Source organism: Poecilia mexicana, unplaced genomic scaffold (assembly GCF_051168715.1).
Source record: "Poecilia mexicana isolate PSO_F unplaced genomic scaffold, ASM5116871v1 scaffold_16, whole genome shotgun sequence".
NCBI classification, from domain to species: domain Eukaryota; kingdom Metazoa; phylum Chordata; class Actinopteri; order Cyprinodontiformes; family Poeciliidae; genus Poecilia; species Poecilia mexicana.
This window is the reverse complement of record NW_028263385.1, coordinates 31234443-31257195: the sequence shown is the minus strand read 5'-3', so window position 1 is coordinate 31257195 and position 22753 is coordinate 31234443. Positions and strand designations below refer to the sequence as shown.

The following is a 22753-nucleotide window of genomic DNA, read 5'->3' as shown; positions in this document are numbered from 1 at the left end:
TTTGCTTTAATTTTCATATGCATGTGCATCTCTGTGCTTTTAGATGGAAGAACTTGCCAATCCTACTACTTGGATCAATGCAGCCACTCAGATCTTTTTCTCTCTGGGTTTGGGTTTTGGGTCACTCATAGCTTTCGCCAGCTACAACCAGTACCACAACAACTTTGAGCGGCAGGCCATCATTGTCTCCCTCATTAACAGTGGAACATCCATCTTTGCCTCCATTGTCACCTTTGCCATCTATGGGTTCAAGGCAACTATCAACTATGAGAATTGCTTGGACAGGTATGTATTATTCAGATTGCTTTAGTCTGTTCCAGTGGATGTAAGTAATATTATAAACATTTGGAAGCTCAAGGAGGCATGTAAGACTTCTTGTTACACACCTTTTTTTTTTTTTTTTTACATGTGGAACTGTTTTAATCCTGGTTAGCTTGCTCCTTAATCAGTCTTTCGTCAGTTGCTACCGGTATTTAGCTGTGTGCTAAACTCTCTGCCGTGCTGCCTGTATTTGGACTGTTAGAGCTTTTCATCATTAAATTCATCATTTTCTTCTACAACCTGGGTCTCAGCGTTCATCCTCACCACCTCTCATTCACCACTTCATGACGGAGACAACTGTATATCATTGAATGCCTGTTAATTCTCTTTGTCCCAGTTCACAGACCTCCTGTCCTGTCACTGTTGGACATTATTCTGTTGTCTGTCTTCCAATTCAGACATAAATCTCATAGACATAATCACCTTTTACGAATCCTAACGCTTCAAATCCACTCTTGTCTGGCCATATAAGGTCATGAGAAAATGTTGACATAGCCATTTATGAAGATTTGACCTGGATTATTTTAAAGGCCATTCATGACATGAGCTAAAACATAGTTCATGCTATGTACTGCTGCAGTAATAATCCTTGTTGACTGGCTAGTGTGTAATGTTGTTGCTTTATGCTAACATCAGGTTCGTGGTTTTCTCAACATCCACCTTCCTTCTCTCTCAGGACACGCATACTGCTTCTCAACTCTTTCAATCTTGCCGAAGACAGCATCACCATCAACAACGTGTTTGAAATGATTGAGAAGCTGAACACAACATTCCCAGAGCAGTTCGCTGAACTTAGCAACAAACTAGAAGACTGCAACCTGGAGAATGAGCTAAGCACTGTATGTACATTATCATTTATTGACTGCTGTTGGGCTGTAACATCAGGTTCTAATCATCAGAAATTAAAACCTGATAAATAAAAAGCCTCACTTTTTTATATTATTACAATCACTATGTACAGATTGTATTAATGCCAAGATAAATACATTTTCACATGATAAAGGCTGAAGCACCAGCTTATTTGCCAACCTTTCCTACTAACCATCTTTTGTTTCTAGACTAAACCAACCAAACTTTTACAGAAAGAAATAGATGGCTATTTTGAATCCTTTCTGATAATAAAGGATTGTTTTGTTGGGATTATATTTAATGATGGGTTATAGAACTGATACTGTAGGCCAATGTTTGATTTGTATATTGCACAGCAGGAATCAGAGATTTCCAATTAATGTCAGTGTAACCCCTAAAGCCATTCCACTGGCTTTGGACCCAGCATGAGAAAGGTCATTTTATCTGTCAAGTTGTGCAACACATCACATAAAGGCAATCTTTTATGTGATTGCTTGTTTTATGTGGATGTTTTTATGATGTTTGTTCAGCACTTTCGTGTTTATGTTCACAATGAATTTAAGGATGGTTTTTCTGTGATGACCTTTCAGTTAAAATCTGTGTGACTGAGCTTTGTGCAGTTAACAATCATTTTATGCCCCTTTACATCTCTTAACAGAAATACAACTTGAATGTGAACAGTACTGATGTGAAGAAATAATTTAGCTCAGATTCATACAGAAGTATCAGTTGACCAGAAGAGTGCCAGAATGTTGATTTTACCAAAATGTTGTAACAAGTTGTTTTACCTTTTACTATTATTAATATTGAGCAAGAACTATGTTCAGTGTAATGTGTATGGTAAATGGCCTGTACTTGTATAACACTTTATGTTTTGACGACAGTCATAGACGTTTGCCCGCAATCGGCAGGTTGCTGGTTCAATCCCTGCTCCACCCGCCTCTGTCATTGTGTCCTTGGGCAAAGCTCTTCACCCACCTTGCCTGCTGATGGGGGTCAGAGAGCCTGGTGATGCCGGTGCATGGCAGCCTTGCTTCTGTCAGACTGACCCAGGACATTTGTGGCTACTATCCAGTAGGTTGCCACCATCAGTCCATGTGTGTTATACAAGTACAGGACAAGACACTGGCGCTGTATGTTCGCCCCTTCTCTATGCTAGATAGACACTATATTGTTGTCGTCATATTTTCCTGGGTTTTCTTCTGTGCTGCTTTCAAGTTATGCTATGGATTTCATGGCACTGCTTTCTGGATATTTTCCTTGGAGCCACGGGTCTGCTGAATCCATTTTTTTTTCATCAACTTACCAGAGAAACACTTATGAAACATTGAGAATGAACTACATTCAGTGGTGGAGCTGCTCGTTTGGATTTGGAACTCCATGACCCAAGTTCTTTCTATGGAAGTCTGTGGGAGTGTCCGAATTCCATGGCTGTATTCACTGTTGAGATTTTCCTTTAAGTAAAAGAAGAAAATAATTATTGCCCTCCCCCACCCTGCTTGTGGGGGAGGGCACATGTCCATCCTAAACTTAAATGTTATTGGTTAGTTTACTTTTATTTATTTGGCAGTTTGGCTACTTTCTCTAAGCTAAATGTCACTATGCAGTTGAAGCTAGCTAAAACAAATAAGCACAGTTTGAACCCTTTTATCATGTGTGCGGTTCTGGCGGGGTTGCCGGTTTATCTGCTCTTTTTTTGTGGTTTCACAAACTGAAAAGTGGACAGGCCACACGGTTGGTCGAGCTAAGACTGCAGGAGAGTTAGACAATTAAATGTAGTTGAAAACTGTTGCAGTGCACCCATTTTCTCTCTTCACTTTGCCAAAAGAGTTGAAATTAAGCAAACGTTGTTTCACCTCATCCTCTGGAAGTCTGACACACCATCTGAACCTGGGAATCTCCATCCTCCACCTACCGTGGATCACACGGGTATACTTTGCTTTCCTGTATTTATTAGTTAGCATAGTTTAAAAAAACAAAAAAAGGAGGATGAGACCTGCTGTTTTTATAGTCCATGTGCATTAAGCGGATATGGCCTGTAATTGTGTGTTCTAGGTTTGTGCTGGTTTTGTGCCACACACACATGATGCACGTTGGTAATGTGGTTGTGCTCTTGTGGGTCAGGTGCATTTATAGTATTGAGCGTACCCTCCAATAAAATCCTGCAGGAGTCCCCGCCTCTCTTGGAGAGAATTTCGGCCTTCAGAGCCCAGATCAGACTGTAAAGGCCCAACCATGGGCCTTTACAGCTGTGTGCTATCTTTCTGTCATGCTGCCTGATCTGAACTGTTTTGAGCAGAGAAAATGATGAATGTAATGAAGATTCATTACATTCATCATTTTCTTCTACAACCTGGGTCTCTGCGTCTCTCCTCACCACCTCTTATTCACCGCATCTGACAGCATTGATGTCCACATGGCTGCTGATGCTGGTTCTTAGAATGATGTCAAGATCAGTTCTTGCAACGTTTGTTTGACACATCATGTATGCAATTTATTTTTTTTTCAGAGTTGCAGGGCAATCTGGGATTCTTTAGATCAACTAAAAGATGATACTGTGTGACAGATATTATGTTCTGTTTAAACATGTTTGAGACAGGTCACATATTCTTTACACATGTAGCCTGTGTTTTAACAAACATAATTCAGTCTTCACTATTATTACAGCTGTACTTCAAATGGTTACAAGGAAAATTCAAGTCATTGCCAAGAAATCCAAAATGCTTCTTCTGATCACTCTAGAATTAGAATTAGAATTTGTTTGTCACTGTACATATTGTTATGTACTCGGCGTGGCATTAAAGCCAGGTCCAAAACAGAGCGAACAATGTAGGGAAATCTATACAGTATAAACATAAATATGGCAATATTAATAATATTCAATCAGTCAAATTTGGATGCATCTGTAGGACCTCCTTGAGGGCAGCAGGTCAATCAGGTTGAAGCCAGGTTGGATTCTGTCCTTGGTGATGGCCTTGGCTCTGTGGAGGCTGCAGGACGTGTGAATGTTGACCACAGAGGAGAGAGGACAGCTGCTTTTATGACCCTCTGCAGCCTCATCCTGTCTGTAACAGTGCAGCTGCCGTACCACACTGTGATGCAGTATGTCAGCAGGATCTGCAGGGAGGAGCGGTAGAAGGTCAACAGCAGCTTGGAGTTTAGTTTGTGCTTCCTGAGGACTCTCAGGAAGTGTAGGTGCTGCTGAGCCTTCTTGATGACTGCTGTGATGTTATCAGTCCAGGAGAGGTCAGCAGAGATGAGGACGCCAAGACACCTGAAGGTGTGGACCCTCTCCACACTCGGCGTTAATGTAGAGAGGAGCTGTGTCGGTGCTGAGCTTCCTGAAGTCCATGATGACCTTCTTGGTTTTCTTGGTGTTCAGAGTGAGGTTGTTCTCTGAACACCAGGCTGCCAGCTTCAGGACCTCCTCTCTGTAGGCTGCCTCATCACCCTGTGAGATGAGTCTGACCTCTGTGGTGTCATCAGCAAACATGACAGTGTGTTAGTTGTTGTGAGCCGGACTGTGTGGTGGGTGTAGAAGCAATACAGTGTTTTTCAACTGTAATATGGCACAAGACAGTTGCTTGGGTTCATCTTGGTTACTTTTAATGCTGGACAACATGGCTGGCTGCTTTTACAAAAACAGAACATTCATGCCTATGTTTACACACTAAAACTAGACTCTGTCTTCTGTTTACCTCAGGCTGTGGAGGGGACAGGGCTGGCCTTCATAGTGTACAGTGAGGCCATAAAGAACATGCCATTGTCTCAGCTGTGGTCAGTGCTGTACTTCTTCATGCTTCTGATGCTGGGAATGGGCAGCATGCTGGGAAACATCACCGCCATCACCACCCCACTACGGGACTTCAAATTTCTGTCCCGCGTAAGCAACGAGGCTTTAAATGGTAAGAGGTAATATTAGGGTGTCTTTGTACATATTGTTGTTTTGGTAAGCTATTGCAATAGCATTGCTGTTTACACAGGATGAAGTTACCAACAAAATCAGCCCTGCTGACTCTTTGGTTTCAGCTTAGGCTTTTCTCACCAAATGATCTCACATGTTCACAGATAATGTTCAGGAAAGTGGTGAAATCAGTTCCATCGTAATTCAACATGAATAGGTTTAGATCTTACAATATGCTTGGGCTTTAACAGTGCGTGTATTCACACTGAAATTTTGCAATATGGATAGAATTAACTTTAAAATCCTTGTTTGTCTCCTCTGTCTTTATTCCACTTACTTTTATTTGTTCCAAGAACTAAGCAACATTTAGAAGAGATCAGACTTTCTAAGTTGTGGACAAAGTTGCCTTTGAGTAGGTGTCTTCCCTTCATCTTTGTTTCTTTAAAAATACATCTTTTCAGAAGGCCTTTGGCACAGTGTGAGTTGGCATGCTAGTTTTAAAGGTCCACTATTATGCTTCCTTGAACAAGTTAAAGGGTAGATCTATGGGCTGTACAAGTCATGTTCAACACATTTAATTACATTTAATACACAAATATTCATTCATCGATCAGTGGCTGTTTTGATCTCATTAAGGAATGCGCTGTTTTAGGGCTACCTCATTATTAATAATTAATAAGCTGCTGGCCAAGCCCTCCTAACTCAGTGTTTACGTTAGCTCCTCAGACATACAACCTTATATCTTTGATCCAGAAGAGGTGGAGCCTCCTGAACAACCATCAAGCCACAACCACAGAAGGATTAAACCCTACAGATCTGATGCAAAGTGATATACTTATTAATTCAAATTATGAGGATTCTGCTTCATTTCAGGGCAGTTTGTCATGAGGTGAAGTTGAGCAACTGACATCAGCACAATTCAGCAAAAAGACTGTATTTTCCAGTTAATGCAACCTTTTTTGAAATATATATAGGTTAGAGAAGCATTAAAAAAAAATCAGACAATGTCAGTAATGTCCAGGTGCCTGAAGTGTTTTCACAAGTACTGCATCCTCTCAAGGTAGATTTTCACTTTCAGTTTAACTCTGACAGTAAATGCGTAGGTGTTGTTGTAACATCAAACAGGACTAACAGTTATCATTCAGCGTTAGTTTGTGCTAAATGACAATCATGTTCGTATCGAGCAACAATACAAAACACACAAGACATCTTATGTACTTACATTGACATCATCTGCAGATTGTGAAGAACATTAGAAACAGAATCTTCCTTCAGTCCAAGTATTTTGGTAAATCCTTCTGTGTAATGTTGGTAGTTTTCAAAGGACTATACAAATAAAATTTGATTGATTGATTGACTACTTCCTAAGCTAATTTGCACAAATACAATATTCTTTTACAATATCGCAGGGGCATTGCAAGCAAAAATAAAATGAAGGCACACAGAAAATGCATGGACACATGCTCTGTACTGCAGGCAACAACAAATCATTTTCCTTTTAGAGCAGCCATTGCACAGCTTACCAAGCGTTAACACCAAAAACGTTTGGTTTACATTCAAAGTCTCCAGGTGCTGGCCATAAAATTAAAATGTCATGAAAAAGGTTGACTTATGTCAGTAATTCTATTCTAAAAGTGAAACCTGAGTATCATATTCATTCATTACACACAGACTGAAATATTTCAAATGTTTATTTCTATTTAATGTTGTTGATTTGGACTGACAACTAATGAAAACTCCGAATTCAGCATCTCAGAGACTTAGAATATTACTTACGACTAATAAAAAATTACTTTTAGAAATGACCGACTGAAAAGAATAAGTAGTACTTGGTTGGGCTCCTTTTGCCTAGATTTCTGCAGCAATGCAGTGTGACATGGAGTCCATCATTCTGGGGCACTGCTCAGGTGTTATGACAGCCCAGGTTGCTCTGATGGTGACCTTCTGTTCTTCTGAGTTGTTCGGTCTGAAATATCACATCTTCCTCTTCACAATAGCCCAGAGATTTTCTGTCCACCTTATTCCTACGCCCCATGATGCTTTGCATGAATTATGGGCGCGACTTCCGCCGCAAGCCGGAACTGCCATTTGTTTACATGTTACCCTAACGCTAAGCGGCTTTCTCCAGAGCTTGTAGGCTATAAAATATGTGGGAACACCAGCGATCAAAGCTTAAATGTGACAATATCAGTTTACTATAGGTTTACTCCCCGCAACCTACAGCTATTGCAGGGAGCGATGGCGACTTGAAGAAATGGCCGCATTTCTTCAAGTCGCACTAGCATATGCAGCCATAGACATAACATAAGGATAGACCCCGCATTGGCTGCTCCGGCGCTGGAAATACGGCGGCCATCTTGGAGCGGTACACGCTCGTACTTTGCTGAACCAAAGCCAGAAGATGCCTCAGTTCTGCTCGGCTTATTCGTGTTTAAATCTAAGAACTGTTGATGTCAGGGACCGGGGGATAACTTTTCACAAGTAAGAATGACATACTATTCTTAGTATGTTATGAATGTAATATTACTTTACTGTATTTATGCCCACCAGCGAAATGACAGCAAATGTTAGCTATCGGTCTTCAGCCGGAGATTTGATGACAGGAATATGTTTCAAACAGGCCTGCTCACAATTTCAGTAGCTTTGGTTAATTATCATTATCAACAAATTTTAATAAAATTTAGAGTGTTATGTTCTTTGAAATATGAAGATCAAAAATAGTGAATGTAACATTTTTCTGAATGCTCAGCTTAAGAAGGCAACAAGGCTCCTTAGTTTCAACCGTTGCCTTTTTATTTTTGCTTTGTTATAACCGTTATGGGCAGATCAACCAGTACAAAATAACTTCAATGAACTCACTAAATAACAGTATATGAATAAAATAACATGGACCTCATTCGGACAATGTTTTTTGTGTACACACTCCCAGATATCACATTTTTGTTTTAAAGGTTTCCAAAAGATAAAGAGATGAGGATGGTTTGCAGAAAGGCAGTGCCAGAAAAAAGCTCTGCAAAACTGTCCTATTTCAAGGCTATTGTGTAAAAATGTAATGAACATGTAAATATTTCTGTCACAACAGAAATATATATAGATATAGATATATATAGACATATATATCTATCTATCTATCTATCTATCTATCTATCTATCTATATATATATATATATATATATATATATATATATATATATATATATATATATATATATATATATATATACATATACACACACACACACATACATATATGAGATTATCTGAATATATACTAGGGATGTGCCGATCAGGTTTTTTCCTGCCGATACCGATACCAATCACCCATGAGGGCCGATACACCGATACCGATCACCGATACCAATCACATAATTATTATTATTATTTTTATTTTTTTTTATCATAAACACTACCAGTTACATTATGTGGAAAAAGGAACCATGAATTCACCTTAATTTAGACAAAAACTTGTTTTTAATAACTTTTTTCAAGAAGAAAACTAAACAAAACGGGCATTGTGCGAATTGTACTGCTATTGATAATACTACCTTTAACAGACTGATAACATATGAAGGCTCTGAAGAGGCTAAATAATGCAAAGAGCCAAAATAAAACCTCTCAACATTGCCAAGAAGTTCAAGTATAAAACTTAACATTCAAAGGCAAAAACAGGATCCATTACAATAAACAATCCAGAGTTACTGAATGAAAACTTCCTGTTAGCATGGCGGCTAGCTGATTACTGCTAGTTCTGATTGGCTGTTTCTGACTCAGCGGAGTAATTATGCAGATCAGGGAGGAGATCGATTATTTTTTCAGAGATTATCTGTCTCTTGTTAGGACAGCGAAAGTTTTAATTTATTTTTTTAAGTTAGATGCTGCAGCTTTAAACAGAGGTTCAGTGTGAAAGTCACAGTGGAGTCACAGTCACGGTGGAGCAGAAGCGAAGCTCCGTCTGTGAAATATTACTACCTGTAGCGTAGCAGCGGTTCAACAGCGAGAGCAGAACCAGCGTCTGACATCGCAGCTCGAAGACTTAAATAATTTTCCAGGTTATTTGTTTAGCTTTCTGACCGTCATGCTAATCCGGGTGAGTGTTTGTAGCTGTGCGCTGCTTTACCTGCTGTCTGATTCTCCGTATGTCTTTTTTACTGCAGTGAGCCTCGATGTAGCCAAACTCCGTCAAGTATGGCACTGTTTTTATGTCGTATTAGCTTCGTTGTGTTGATGCATTTTGACTGCTTCAGTTTTCCGCCTCAACACGCAAACTTCCCCATTCACTCAGTGCGTTATAGTTCCACATCACTTTGGATTTGTTGCTGCGCGTTTGCGCAGAGTGAAGGAAAGAGGAGACCAGCTGCACAGACAGGCTGGGAAATGAGATGCAGGTGATCGGTATCGGCAACAAGAGCCAATGATCGCCGATCACCGATCATGCACTTTTTCACGAGAATCGGCCCGATTATGATCGGTGACCGATCGATCGGCACACCTCTAATATATACATGTGTGTGTGAATAAATTGCATCTTTTGGTTGTATCTTGCAAAACATGTCATACTTTAAAATATTGTATTCCACCAAAATTATTTAAATATGCTAAACTATACGTTCCTATACATGCAGTTTTAATAGCTGTATGCCTAAAATTTAAATACATGACAATGTGATAACTATTAAGCGTGTTATGATCTATTAAATGCGCTGACACTTTATTGTGCCTGCCAAATATATAACACTGAGTGGAGCGGTGTACCACTCCAAGATGGCCGCCCTAAATCTCGTCAGCTCCAATAGGCGAGAGCGGCCCATGAGGCGTCTATCCTTATATTATGTCTATGTATGTAGCTACCCGCACTAGCATATGTAGCTACCTGCACTAGCATATGTAGCTACCTGCACTAGCATATGTAGCTACCTGCACTAGCATATGTAGCTACCTGCACTAGCATATGTAGCTACCTGCACTAGCATATGTAGCTACCCGCACTAGCATATGTAGCTACCTGCAATAGCATAGCTACTTCACTGACTCAGTTGCTTCGGATGCAGATGTGGGTTATCTTGAACTTGCTGCAGCCACAAACTAAATGTAGTCTGATTATTAGAGTATAGCCACGAACAGCACAACAGTTACCCGAGCTCCACAAGGGCATCTTACGACACTTTCCAGTGGCAAGTTGCTTTCAATAATAGGTTAATGTGTGATTCGGTTCGGTTCTAGTCCAGTGGGGAGATTCAGCTGTTGCGCAAGATCTGGAGCGCAGCAGCTGCGGTTATTTCTCTGCTGACTTGCAGCAACACTCAGCAACGGAGAGCCTCAAGGTTCTGTTTCTGATGGATTAAATAAATCCAGATATTTTATTTTGTCTTATAAATAAAATGTCCAGGCCCAATCATAAAGATGAATACTCAGATCATGAACTTTATTATTTTTTAAATTCAAACGAAAAATAAAATTCACATCACACCAAGCTAACATTGTGTAGGGTTAGGGGATATTTTATTATAACCGAAAAGAGAGATGTAACTTCTATCATGAATATAGATTAGCAAAAAACCCTACAAATTGCAATGAAATACTGCTACTTCTGCTAGCAGCTGGAAGTAACACCCAGTAAGCCCCCCAGGAATAAGGTCAATAGGGTTAAGGTCAGGTGAGTTTGGCCAGCAAACTTGGTTTGCTGGCCAAACTGAGTTTGCTGGCCACCAAGGATGCCATAGTGCTAAGTCCTGTTGGAAAATTAAATCTGCATCTCCATAAAGTTGTTGAGCTGCCGGAAGCATGAAGTGCTCTAAAACTCCCTGCCTGCGTTGATCTTGGACCACAGTGGACCAACACCAGCAGATGACGTGGCACCCAAACCATCACTGACTGTGGAAACTTTGACTGGACCAAATCCATCCAGCAAAAACGTTGACACGTTAAAAAGAAAAGTGAATTTATTCACTTTTTTTAACGCATACGAGGAGTCTCTTTTCAACGCCCCATAGAGCGATTTTTGACGTGTCTGAGTCACGACTAGAGGAAAGTGTAAAGCGTCTTTTTTTTCTTTCGAAAAAATTTTATTGTTACTTAGGACATTTTATAGCATAAACACATTTAGGAGAAAAACCCCCTACTGCTCCTTCCCTCCTTCCTCACCCGGAGGGCCAGGCCGCCGCTGCCGGGGCCTCCGTCCGTGGAGCGCCGGCTCCTTCGTCCATGGAGGCGCAGGCGATGCTTCTTTGTGGCTGTGTCCTTGGCGCGCCACCTGCAGCTCTGATGTTTTCTCTTTTCACTGCCGCCATCCGGATCACAGCCACGGGGGGGATCTGCCTACGCCTGCTTACCAACAAGTTTCTGGAGGTCCAAATGGCGTCTTTGATGGTGGCGAGGGTGAGCCACATCTCTGCAAAGTCTTTTTTCTTCATTTTCTGGTGGCTCACCCCGTCGGCACGAGCTGTAGATCGAGGACCTCCCTTGCTGGTCAGTATGGGAATTTGCCCCATTGTTGACTCATGGTTGCTAAAAACCTTACCAGACTGATTTTAGTGACATAGTGGGTATAAAATATTGAATAAAATGTTGTGCGGCATGTCTGGCTTTATTTTCACTCTTATATTTAACTTTATGACACACAAAACTACAAATGAATCGTCCTTATTGTCTCCAGGTGCATTCTGGGTAAAGCTTGTCACCAACGTCATCATCAGTCACTTGGCAACAAATGGCAAACTAGCTACAGCATTTCTACGGACTAGGTTAACATGTTTTGAATTTGTGTTGTTTCATCATTAGTGACCAGTAGCCTGATGTTTCTGTTCTTCTCTTGGTTTGTTGTACTTCATGTCAGACTTCAAAATGACAGAGTCGCTCTCTCTGGTGATGAAACTTGTTAGCTCGCTGTAGCGGGCATGTCTATGTTGTAAAGTTAAATGGACCTTTCCAAGCTCCGCCCAGAAACGCCCCCTAAAATCCCACGTGGCTGCATGTCTCACAAACAAAGCCTCGCAGAGCTTAGTTTCTATGTGTAAACATGGAGTCTTTCATTTCGACTGACTCTCTGCAGAGTATTTCTGAGTCGATTAGTGTAGCATTTCTGCTGGATTTTCAAAAAATATCAGCCACGACAATGGACAGGGGAACCAACAAGTTCATATCTTTTTGGGTGATTCTCACAAACATGGTACAACTTACAACAAAAATAAAAACGCATTGTATGCACACAAAAACACACCTTCTTTATAAAATAGAATCTAATTTTATCTTTCAATGTAAAATTATAACCTCTATGCATATTTTTAAAGGTATTTTTAGACATTTTAGTCTGACTTTGAAGAAATAAATTCATTACCGTAACACAATTTTGATGAAGAAATATGAAACCACAAAAACATTTTTCCACTTTTTTTGGACACCATGGACTTCAGTGTCCACAAAGGAGAAGGTACCAACAAAGAATAGTCATTAATAACAAAATTTATTATTTTAATGTAAACAATTATTTCATTACCGTAACATGAATACAATTTTTAAAATCTATTTTTGTTCTAATTTTGTGTTAAATCATTAAATTGAAAAAACAACACAACCATAATATAAAAGAGTCTGACCATTTCATTGAGGAATTAAAAAGTTCATGTAATTCTTTTATCTAATCTAAATAAATTATCATAAAATGAGCATAGCGGTAATGAAAAAACGTATGTCGGTAATGAATAAGAATGTTTCGGTAATGAACACTTTATAATTACACTAACATTTAACTACACATAAATAATAAAATGGCATGTAACAAAACATACATCTGCAAATTAAACATTTTACCAACATTGAGCCATGGAAACAAACCCACAACTGACTTTTTTTCATCTCTGCTAATGTAAGGTTGGGCAATTGGACGAATTCATCAATCCTCAGGAATAGTAGGGCTGTAGTGATTCAATAATCACACGATACAATACAATACACGATATTCTGCTCACGATACCATATATATTGCGATATTCAGCAAATAATACAATTCAATACACTTTTGCAATTTTCTGAAAGATTTTAGAGGGACAGAGTGATTTTGGTGACATTTTGTGACTGTAATAGAGTTGGATTGAATTAATTTAACTGAAAACTGATTAAAAGCACCAACTGCACAATACCTGGCTCTGGTTGGACATGGACACAGACTTAAAGTCAACAGCTGGACAAAATGAATCAAAGAAGTGTTGAGAAGACATGTTTCTTTTAATTGAAACAGTACAAACTGTAGCTTACATGCATTTGTGAAGTAAATAAAGTGCACCAAGCACCTGCTCTGAATAGTTTGATACCTTTTTAACCTTGACACTTAACATCTGAAGGAATCACTCTAAGCCTGATGACCTAATCACTCTCCTGGCGAAGCAAGCAGTGAGTGAACAAGATGACAGTTGGATGTTACAATACTTGCATTACTATATCGATTTTTTTCTAGGAAAGAAAATATTGATATATATCGCAAAAATCGATATTATTACACAGACCTAGATAATAGGCTATGTCCTTCACTGGGTGTTTTTTTATTTTTATTTTTATGTAAGGGTGATTTATTTATTGAGGTGGCTCGGGCATCCTCACCAGATGCCCAAGCCACCTCAACTGGCTCCTCTCAATGTGGAGGAGCAGTGGCTCTACTCTGAGTCCCTCCCAGATGACCGAGCTTCTCACCTTGTCTCTACAGGAGAGCCCAGAGAAAAAACATTTTAGCCTCTTGTAGCTGTGATCTTGTTCTTTTGGTGATGACCCAAATCTCATGCCCATAAATGAGGGAAGGGTTGTAGATTGGCCAGTAAATTGAGAGCTTTGTCTTTTGACTCAGTTCTCTCTTCACCAGGGCAGACCGGTGCAACTGAGAAAATGTTGCATATTGCTGAACCATAATGGAAAGCCATTACTGCTTACAATGAAAAGCAGTATATGCTTCACTGTGGACGCTGCACCAATCCACCTGTCAATTTCTCACTCCATTTTCCCATCCATGACTACAGATATACTGGGAACTAAACCTGTAGATCATGACCTGATGAAGCCAACAGGACCACATCATCTGCAAAAAGCAGAGATGCGAAGGCCACCAAAACGGACCCTGTCCACATCTTGGCTGCGTTTAGAAATTCTGTCCATGAAAGTAATGAACAGAATCGATGACAAAGGGCAGCCTTGGCGGAGTCCAACTCTCACCGGAAACCAGCCCGACTTACTGTCAGCCCCTACAGGGCTCCCTGAAGGACACGGTCGAACACCTTTTCCAAGTTCACAATACGCATGTAGATTGATTGGGCGAACTTCCACGGACCCTCCAGGACCTGCTGAGGGTGTAGAGCTGGTCTAGTGTTCCACGACCAAGACAAAACCCACACTGCTCTTCCTGAAGCTTATATTCGACTAATCCAGAACCACAGAATAGACATTACCAGGGAGGCCTAAGAACCCTCTGTAGTTGGAGCATACTCTGTAGGTGGATCACCCCCCTGGGCTGCCAGTCCAGGAGAACTGCCCCCAGTATACATCTTCTTTCACTCATTCACCTTCCAAGTAAAATTTTGATAGCGGAATATCCTTAACTGAATCGAAAAACCATCAAATTGGATCATGAGTTGAAATGGGTCCCTCTGAATCTAAGCATTTTTGGAAATTCTAATTGATATCCAGCACTACTTCCTTTTGTCCTTCACATTAGGTAATTAATATTTGTTGCCATAAAATAGTATAACCATTTTTCATAAGTAGGAAGTAAATAAAAAACTGCTGTAATTGTGTAAAAAAAAAACAATAAGAAGGAGTATTAAAGTTTAAATGCACTATGTATTTATCTATTTTTTCATTTCAAAAAGACACTGTTCATCACCGTAATCTTGTTTTTCATTACCACAACAGGTCTAAAATTACGCGGTAATGAAAGTTGTGCATTACGGTAATGAGTGACATTCGCATGAGATAGCTTAAAATGGTAGCATGCCATGGTGAGTCAGCTAAAAAATTTTTCACCTACAATACAAATTCCCTGATATCTTCTCTACAGAAAAATATCTAATCATTTACTTTTTAAGCACATGAGGTAATGCACATTACGGTAATGATCGCCTATGGTGTGCGAATAGGCGTATGCAAGGAGAAACATAACAATTATCATAATCAAAATATGTCAAACAATCTTATTTTTTAGCCATATTTTGTCTTCTCTTCTTTGTGGTACATTATGGGTCAAAATAACTCAATTTTAAAAAATTCTATAAATTTAACAGGACTTCGAACAAGGTGCTACGGTAATGAGTTTTGCACCTCTGGACACTCACTTTTATTAAAATATATTTTATTATTTAATAGGAAATCATTAGATATTACAATATTGAGCTAGTTTACATTATTTTACACAAGTTGGTAGTATTATTTTATAAACCAGCTTGAATAATTACAATGATAAATTGAGGTGAAAGCATTTTTTTTTACTGTGGACGCATTACGGTAATGAATTTCTGACTCTAAAATTAGTTAAAAAACATTTTAAAAAATATTTTGGTAACTAACAATTAACTGTGCCAAATATTAGAAATGATGATTGTTCAAATAAAAGTGAATTATTTTTAATTTTCATGAGTATGACTTTAAAATCTTCTTAGACATTCAAAGTACTGGGTTCGTGAGAATCACCCTTTTTGGACGAAATCAAGGTGTTTGAGCCACGCAATGCTTCCAACATTGTGCGCGTCGCAGCTAAATGCTACCGGTCGATGAGGAAAACAGCAGATCCTCACACCTCAGCATAAATATAGCTGTGGACAAGATCACTGATGCCTATTGTTCTTGCAAGGCTGGGTAAGTCGGCATTCATGGTTTTGAGGGTTACTTTTGAAATCAGTGATTTCTGTTGTTGGCAAATGTTTGAGTGTGCCTAGGCCCGATACTCGGTACTCGGTGCTAGCGTGGCTAACACGATTACAATTTAGTAAAAAGCCTTTTCAGGTAAAATAAAATCTTTAATGTATGTCATATACGGTACACATTGCATATTGATCTGTTCAGCTAACGTAAGACTGTGTAACAGACAGGCTTCAAGGTGTGGAAGTTGTACAGCAGGGCCGAGCACAAATCGTGACACCGCACCTACTAATGGCACTTCCGGTGGCAGGTGTGACACCTGCCACAAGTGCCACAAGTGCCACTGCGTTCGGCTGACCTCGGCACCTCGTACTGGCACTTCCTCTGACACCTGCTATTAGTGCCACTGTTTTCGGGTCTAGCTGTCAGTGTTGCCACTGACTTAGGCAAATGGACTACATATCCCATGATGCTTTATTACTAGTAGAAGAAGAACTTAAAGACAGACGAAGAAGACAGAATTCAATAAGAGTTTTTTTCGCAGAAATACTTATGTTAGCTGAATTCCTACACGTTTTGTATATCATGTATGATTTGTTCATCCTATTTATTCACTAAAGTTCATCTGAATAATCCAGCCGACTCCTTTCGTCTTTGAATTAATCAAATACACAGCAGGTATCAGGGATGCCATTGGTTTCGGCACCTTTGTAACAGCTGAGTCTGGCCTCCACTAGAGCTGCCATTAGGTGTCCAGGATGTTTCAGAGCTGTCACAACTGGTGCCGATGTTTTGGGGGATGGCAGTGACAATTTTTTGAAAACGTGTTACTTATAATGCGTGTTTATAAAAAAAAAATTCAATGGTAATTGGTTATTTATCCATTTAACACTTTGAATATTTTTGACTGAGTTTAATTCAAGCAAGATGGCCAATTGAATATACTATAAAGTGTCACTTTTACAGTGGAACCTGTCACTATGTTCAAGGACACATCTGGTTAATCACACATCACTGATAGTTAATAGGACTTTTTACTTAATCAAAATGACATTCAACCCTTGCCCATGTTTATATCGCAGAACAGTGGCTGACATGGTGCAACAGGAAGCCAAATGTTGCAACTGGATAATAGTAATAATAATCAGACTCTGTAAGCTATGCTAATTAACGTATATTGTAGAAATTAATAAAGTTTGAAAAATAAATGTAAGCTTAATGATCATAATTTCTCATGGAGGAATAATAAGTTATTTGATCCTGATGTAGTAAATTCACACGTTGACTAAACATGAATTTTACAGCAGACTTCAAATTGCTGTTTAAAGTATTTACATACAATGGCTAATAAATACTGACAAATCAATTACTATGCATATACTTTGTGACATAAACTTGAAAAAATGTTGAAACATATCTGCCAAATAAAATAATATGTAAGCAGCACAATTTTCTTTGAAAAAAGCATTTTCATCTTAAGTAAAACCCAAAGTAATTTTTATTTCCAAAAATATGTAACAATCTTGTTCTTAATGCTGCCTAGGATTCACACATTGTCAAATTTTTTGAGGTGTAAATACTTTGTGTTTTGACTTATCAATATTCAATATTGGTGTAAAAAAATTGAAGGTGGTTTAACTTGAAAGTGAAAGTCCTCCTGCTGCCTTGAAAATGCTGTTGAAATGCATTTTGTAGCTCAGATTTTAGTCATTTTCTCATCTTTGAATAAGAAAACTTTGAAGACAATGAACAGAACCAGAAACAAACACAGAGAAGCAACCTTCATGTATGCCACACAAATCTGTAATAAACTTGACAAATAATGAAAAATAGCAGAGATTAAATTTAATAAATAAAAACAAGTAATAACTATTTAAAACTGGTTAACAGGCATTTTTGGAAAATTATGATAACATGTTTCTTTTTTTAAAAATTGCATTATCTTAACAAAAAACAATGAAAGTTATAGTGGCTGCCTGGTCTATTAGATAATAGACCAGGCAGCCACTATAACTTATGACATCCTGTGCACCGTCATGGAACCATGCTGAACATAATGTCACTCTGGAATTGTCAATATCTCATGTTGCCACTGTCACTAATATTAACTAATAAGTCAATATTAGTGAACTTACCCGGTTTAATAATCAATAGCATTATATTAAGGTCACTGTATGAAAATAATTATAATCCGGAATTGACAGGAGCTTGTCAGCACTGACATACCATGGCAACCGAGTGTCAGTTGTAGTGGTGGGTACCTAGTGGTAGCTATTATCAGCTGTTGCAGAAGAGGTCCCATCTGACAGTGCAGGAGTTGTCTTTCTCTGTTTAAGTCTGAACACCGGCTGTATATTTAAATATGTATGAGAATTATGTTGGAATTAAGATATATTTTATTTCTATTTCTTTAAACTAAAGTTATTCATATGCTACATTCTGTCTGAAACAGATAGAGAATGAGGTTAGCAGTCTGTGGCACCCATGGCCACCTTACTTGTGCCACCTTACCCAGTGGTAAGGTGGCACAAGTGGCACCTTACCCAGAAGCCCGTGGCACAAGTGACAGCTTATGGCAGCTGTCAACATGTTTTCACTGAGGCTGTTTATTGGAAACTGAAATTTGAGACTGTATAAAAAATAGACCAGGGCATATTTGCTTTTTTAAGGGAACAGAATACTTAAGAGGAAATGCAATACTTTGTGCCAGATCCACCATTATTTTCATTAATTATAAATTCATTCATATTAAATCTGACACAGAAGCTGTCACCAAAGAATATTCTATTTCTATTCTATTGTTTTCCCCACTAAGCATATTTAAATATGCTGAAGTATGTATAATACAATTAAAAATACTTTAAAAATACAACTGTTTATAAATATGGCTGCATGTATAAGGTTTCCAGTAACAAAACAGCGTGTTATGAAAGATTAAATGTTCAAATACGTCATTGTGCCTGTTAAACATATAACGCTGAGTGGAGCGGTCGAATGCTATAAGATGGCCGCCCTAAATCTCGTCAGCAAAAATAGGCGAGAGTGGTCCGTGAGGCATGGGAGGTGCCAGTATGAGGTCGTGGCAACCCTTGGAAGGTGCCGAAGTCAGTAACAACACTGACAGCTAGACCCGAAAACAGTGGCACTAATGGCAGGTGTCAGAGGAAGTGCCAGTAAGAGGTGCCGAGGTCAGCCGAAGTCAGCCGAACGCAGTGGCAACTCTGGCAGCTAGACCCGAAAACAGTGGCACTTGTGACAGGTGTCACACCTTCCGGTGGCAGGTGTGACACCTGTAGGTGCGGTGTCACGACTTGCGCCTGCTGTCTCTCAAGTTGTATCGGTACTGCCATTATGCTGTACTTAGCTAAAAGGTTTTCATAATGGATGTGTTTATTATTAACTTTCTTTTTTTCATTCACTAAACACAAAGAAAGCAAAGTAATAATAGTTACACCAGCACACACTCCTTTGTTCTTATTGATCCTATGACGGTTGAGCTACAAATGCGGTCGTGCACAAGCTTTGATCCAAGCAAGGCATTCCGTTTCAGATATTGGAAATCTGTGAATTTTAGTTCCACAAATATGATCAAGATACCTGACATCGCCTGAACAGATTCCCCACTGACAGTGGAGAACCATTCTTTTTTGATTGCTGACGCAAAAACTTTCTGCCGGTCTGCTAGTCCACAATGTACATTATAATGTGTTTACTAGCTTGTATTTGTGAGATGGTCACGCACGTGGTAGCTGCGCTGTGACGTGAAATGGGCATTAGCCAATGAAACGCGGCCCCTGTGGTAAGGTCCATTATCATGAGCGTTATTATTTGGGCCCGGTCATTAGCCCCGTCCCCCCGCCCAACGCCGTCTTGTTCCGCTACTGCGTCACATGTTTGCCTGAGGAGCGGAGGCAGCAGTATGGCGTCTTATCTGGAGCTTATTATGGCTGTGTCCGAATTCAGGGTCTGCATCCTTCGAAGGACCGGTCTAAGTAGGACGGGTCCTTCGAAGGCCGGGAATAAACTGAGACCGGAAGAAAAATATCTGTGGATTCGGACAGGTCTAGCCTTCACCAACTGTCCCCGCCCCCACCTCAGCGTAACTCATGTTGCCAAGCAACAGTGACAGCGCGAAGCAGAGAGGAGAAAAAACAACGGAGCCGAAGTTTGTTTTTCAGTCATGTATTACTGATTTCTATATTATTCTTCACTTTTTATAGTAAAGGATGTTCCATAGTAAAAGGGAAATCTCTTACTTTGATTCTAAAATGTTCAAATGTGTACTGCACTTTTCTACAAGGAATACAAATTATTCATTAAAATACTCTCCACATCGCAGATAGGACATTACCTATTATGTTTGAAGGCTTAACTTTAATTAATCAATCAAACCGATGTGCCTCTGCTTTGAAATACTTTATAAACCAAACATTTTCAACCAGACCTGTCTGAATAATATCGGTGTTTAACTCCCACTCATTGGGGAAAGCTAGCGGGAGTTTTTATAACAATGTGCCAGAAGTTAGGCTTTTTCTCTCGGTGTACCGAACCTGGAGCGCCTGGCCGGCTGACAGCTGGAGGGGAGCTGGCTGTTAACGCAGCGGTAGCAGACAGGTCCGAAAATGTCAGAGCAATATTGTAATTAGATGATGTATTGATGAACCGAGCAGATATTTGAGATTTACACACTTACATTCTCGCCTAAAAACGTTGTACCAAATCACGTTGTGTCATTTAAAGTGTAATAAAGTTCAATAATTTGTCGCTATTCACCGCCATTGACGCTCTGCCTGAACGCCCAGTTGGAACCCGCAATGAATTATGGGATATCGTGGGCCGTGAAGGATACACCGGACCCATCCTTCAAATCTGGGGAAAAGAAGGACGCATTTGAAGGATGCATTTGAAGGAATCTTTGAATTCGGACAGGCCTTGTCGCCACGCTATGACATAATCGGCCTACAAATCCGTCCTTCGAAGGATGCAGACCCTGAATTCGGACACAGCTTATATATAATAAGGTAAGTTCCATGTTAAAATGATCATGTTTTTGACTACTTTTTATGGAGGCATTATTTTTCCGTTTACGCAAGAGTATCGATTCATATACATAGTTTGCTTAACGTACGTTTATTTGTTTGGATATCACGGTATATACGACTGTTTATTATCTTAACCGAATATTGAAACTGTCAGGAAAATCTGGAGGCCATTTGAGTTAACATTATTTAGCTGCGGGGTCATTTTCTTTAAGTGTTTGGCTGTAGACTGCAAAACGGGGGAGTGGCTGTGCTGGACCGTTGACATGATCTAAGCCACAGGTGTCAAACTCCAGTCCTGGAGGGCCACTGCCCTGCAACATTTAGATGTGGCGCTGCTACACCACACCTGAATAGAATAATTAGGTGATTAGCAGGACTCTGGAGAACATATCTACACAATGAGGAGGCAATTAAGCCATTTGACTCTGGTGTTTTGTACATGTGGCATATCTAAAAACTGCCAAAATGTTTTTTCTTTGTCAGTGTGTCATGTTGGTGACTGAAGCCTGTTATGATGACTCCAACACATTTCTTCAGACAGGTTGGCACGACTTTTAATGCTGTCCAAAAATGTTTCTATAAGCCGACTAATTTCTTTAGTAATTATTTCTGACTTTTTTATGCTTTATCTTGTAAACCAGGTGGGCAGAGTAATTTGAATGAATATGATGGTGACACACAGGGGTGAGTCTGATTAACTTTGTTCACACTTCTTTTTAAAATATTTATTTATTATCCTAATGTTTCTGCTATATTTCCTGTTTTTCCTTCCAGGCTGGAAGTCTTTCTCCTTCATGTTGGTGAAAACAAGAGTAGCGCCAAAGACACTTCACCATCAGTGATCACAAGACCATCCATGGCCACTTCCAATGAACTTTCAAAGCACACTTCACCTTCAGTGCAAAGTACCATGAATGTATGGCCTTTGTTGTATATTGCTGTCAGTGCTGTTTGATATTGTTTTGAAATAAAAGTAGATTATATACTGCAACTGGTGCTGGTGTTTTTGTAGCATCTAATGTCTTTTAAAATGAATTTGGGGATTATTGATGGCCAGTAGTTTCTGGAAAATAGGTTTTAATTGCTCTAGTGGCTTTTATTTGGTAGTAAATTAACTAAAAAGAAGTGGGTAATGAGAGAAGGGGAAGACCAGGAAGCGAACCCACGAGAGCTGCATTGAAAACTAGAGCCTCCATATGTGGGTTGTGCTTAACCCCTGCGCCACCACAGCACACCCTGTCAGTAGTATTTTAAAACTCAGATTTCTATGTTAATATTTAAATTAACAGAAATCTGAGTTTTAAAATATATATATACTTTACACAGTTCTGTGTTTAACTTAATATTCATAGTGTTGACTTTTGACAAAATACACTAGTGTTAAGTCAACACTGATGTGTGTTTAATTTCAACTACTGTGAGTGTTGATTCAACTGTATCACAAATAACACTTTCAAAAGTGTAATTTCTACACCATCCAGAGTGGACCAATATAGACACTTTCAAAGTGTTGAATTCAACTATATAAGAGTTGATGGAACACTTCCAAATTTGCTGTGCACGTGAGGGGCTGGGCGTGGTTTGGGGTTACAAGGTCACAAATTGTGGCACAATTTAGAGGTTTTTGAAACAGGCTGACACCAGCAGAACATTTACTTATCCCCCAAAAACAGCTGGATGTCTTTTTTTCTTTGTTTCCTCTTGGTCTGTTTCTGGAAGCAGAAGATGCCCAAATGGAAGTATGGAAACTTGCAAAAAGTGATTTTTGCATAATAGTGAACCTTTAATGTAAATACTATTATGC

The 22753-nt window shown here is 39.4% G+C and overlaps 1 protein-coding gene across 1 annotated transcript in view; it reads left to right on the top strand.

Annotated features, from left to right (window-relative positions):
• slc6a20 (solute carrier family 6 member 20) overlaps positions 1-22753 on the top strand; it is a 34473-nt gene that overhangs the window by 1441 nt on the left and 10279 nt on the right. The window contains exons 4-6 of the mRNA XM_088013625.1: positions 44-285; positions 998-1160; positions 4874-5075. Of these exons, the coding sequence (XP_087869751.1) occupies positions 44-285; positions 998-1160; positions 4874-5075 (607 nt within the window). The remainder of the gene's footprint in view (positions 1-43; positions 286-997; positions 1161-4873; positions 5076-22753) is intronic.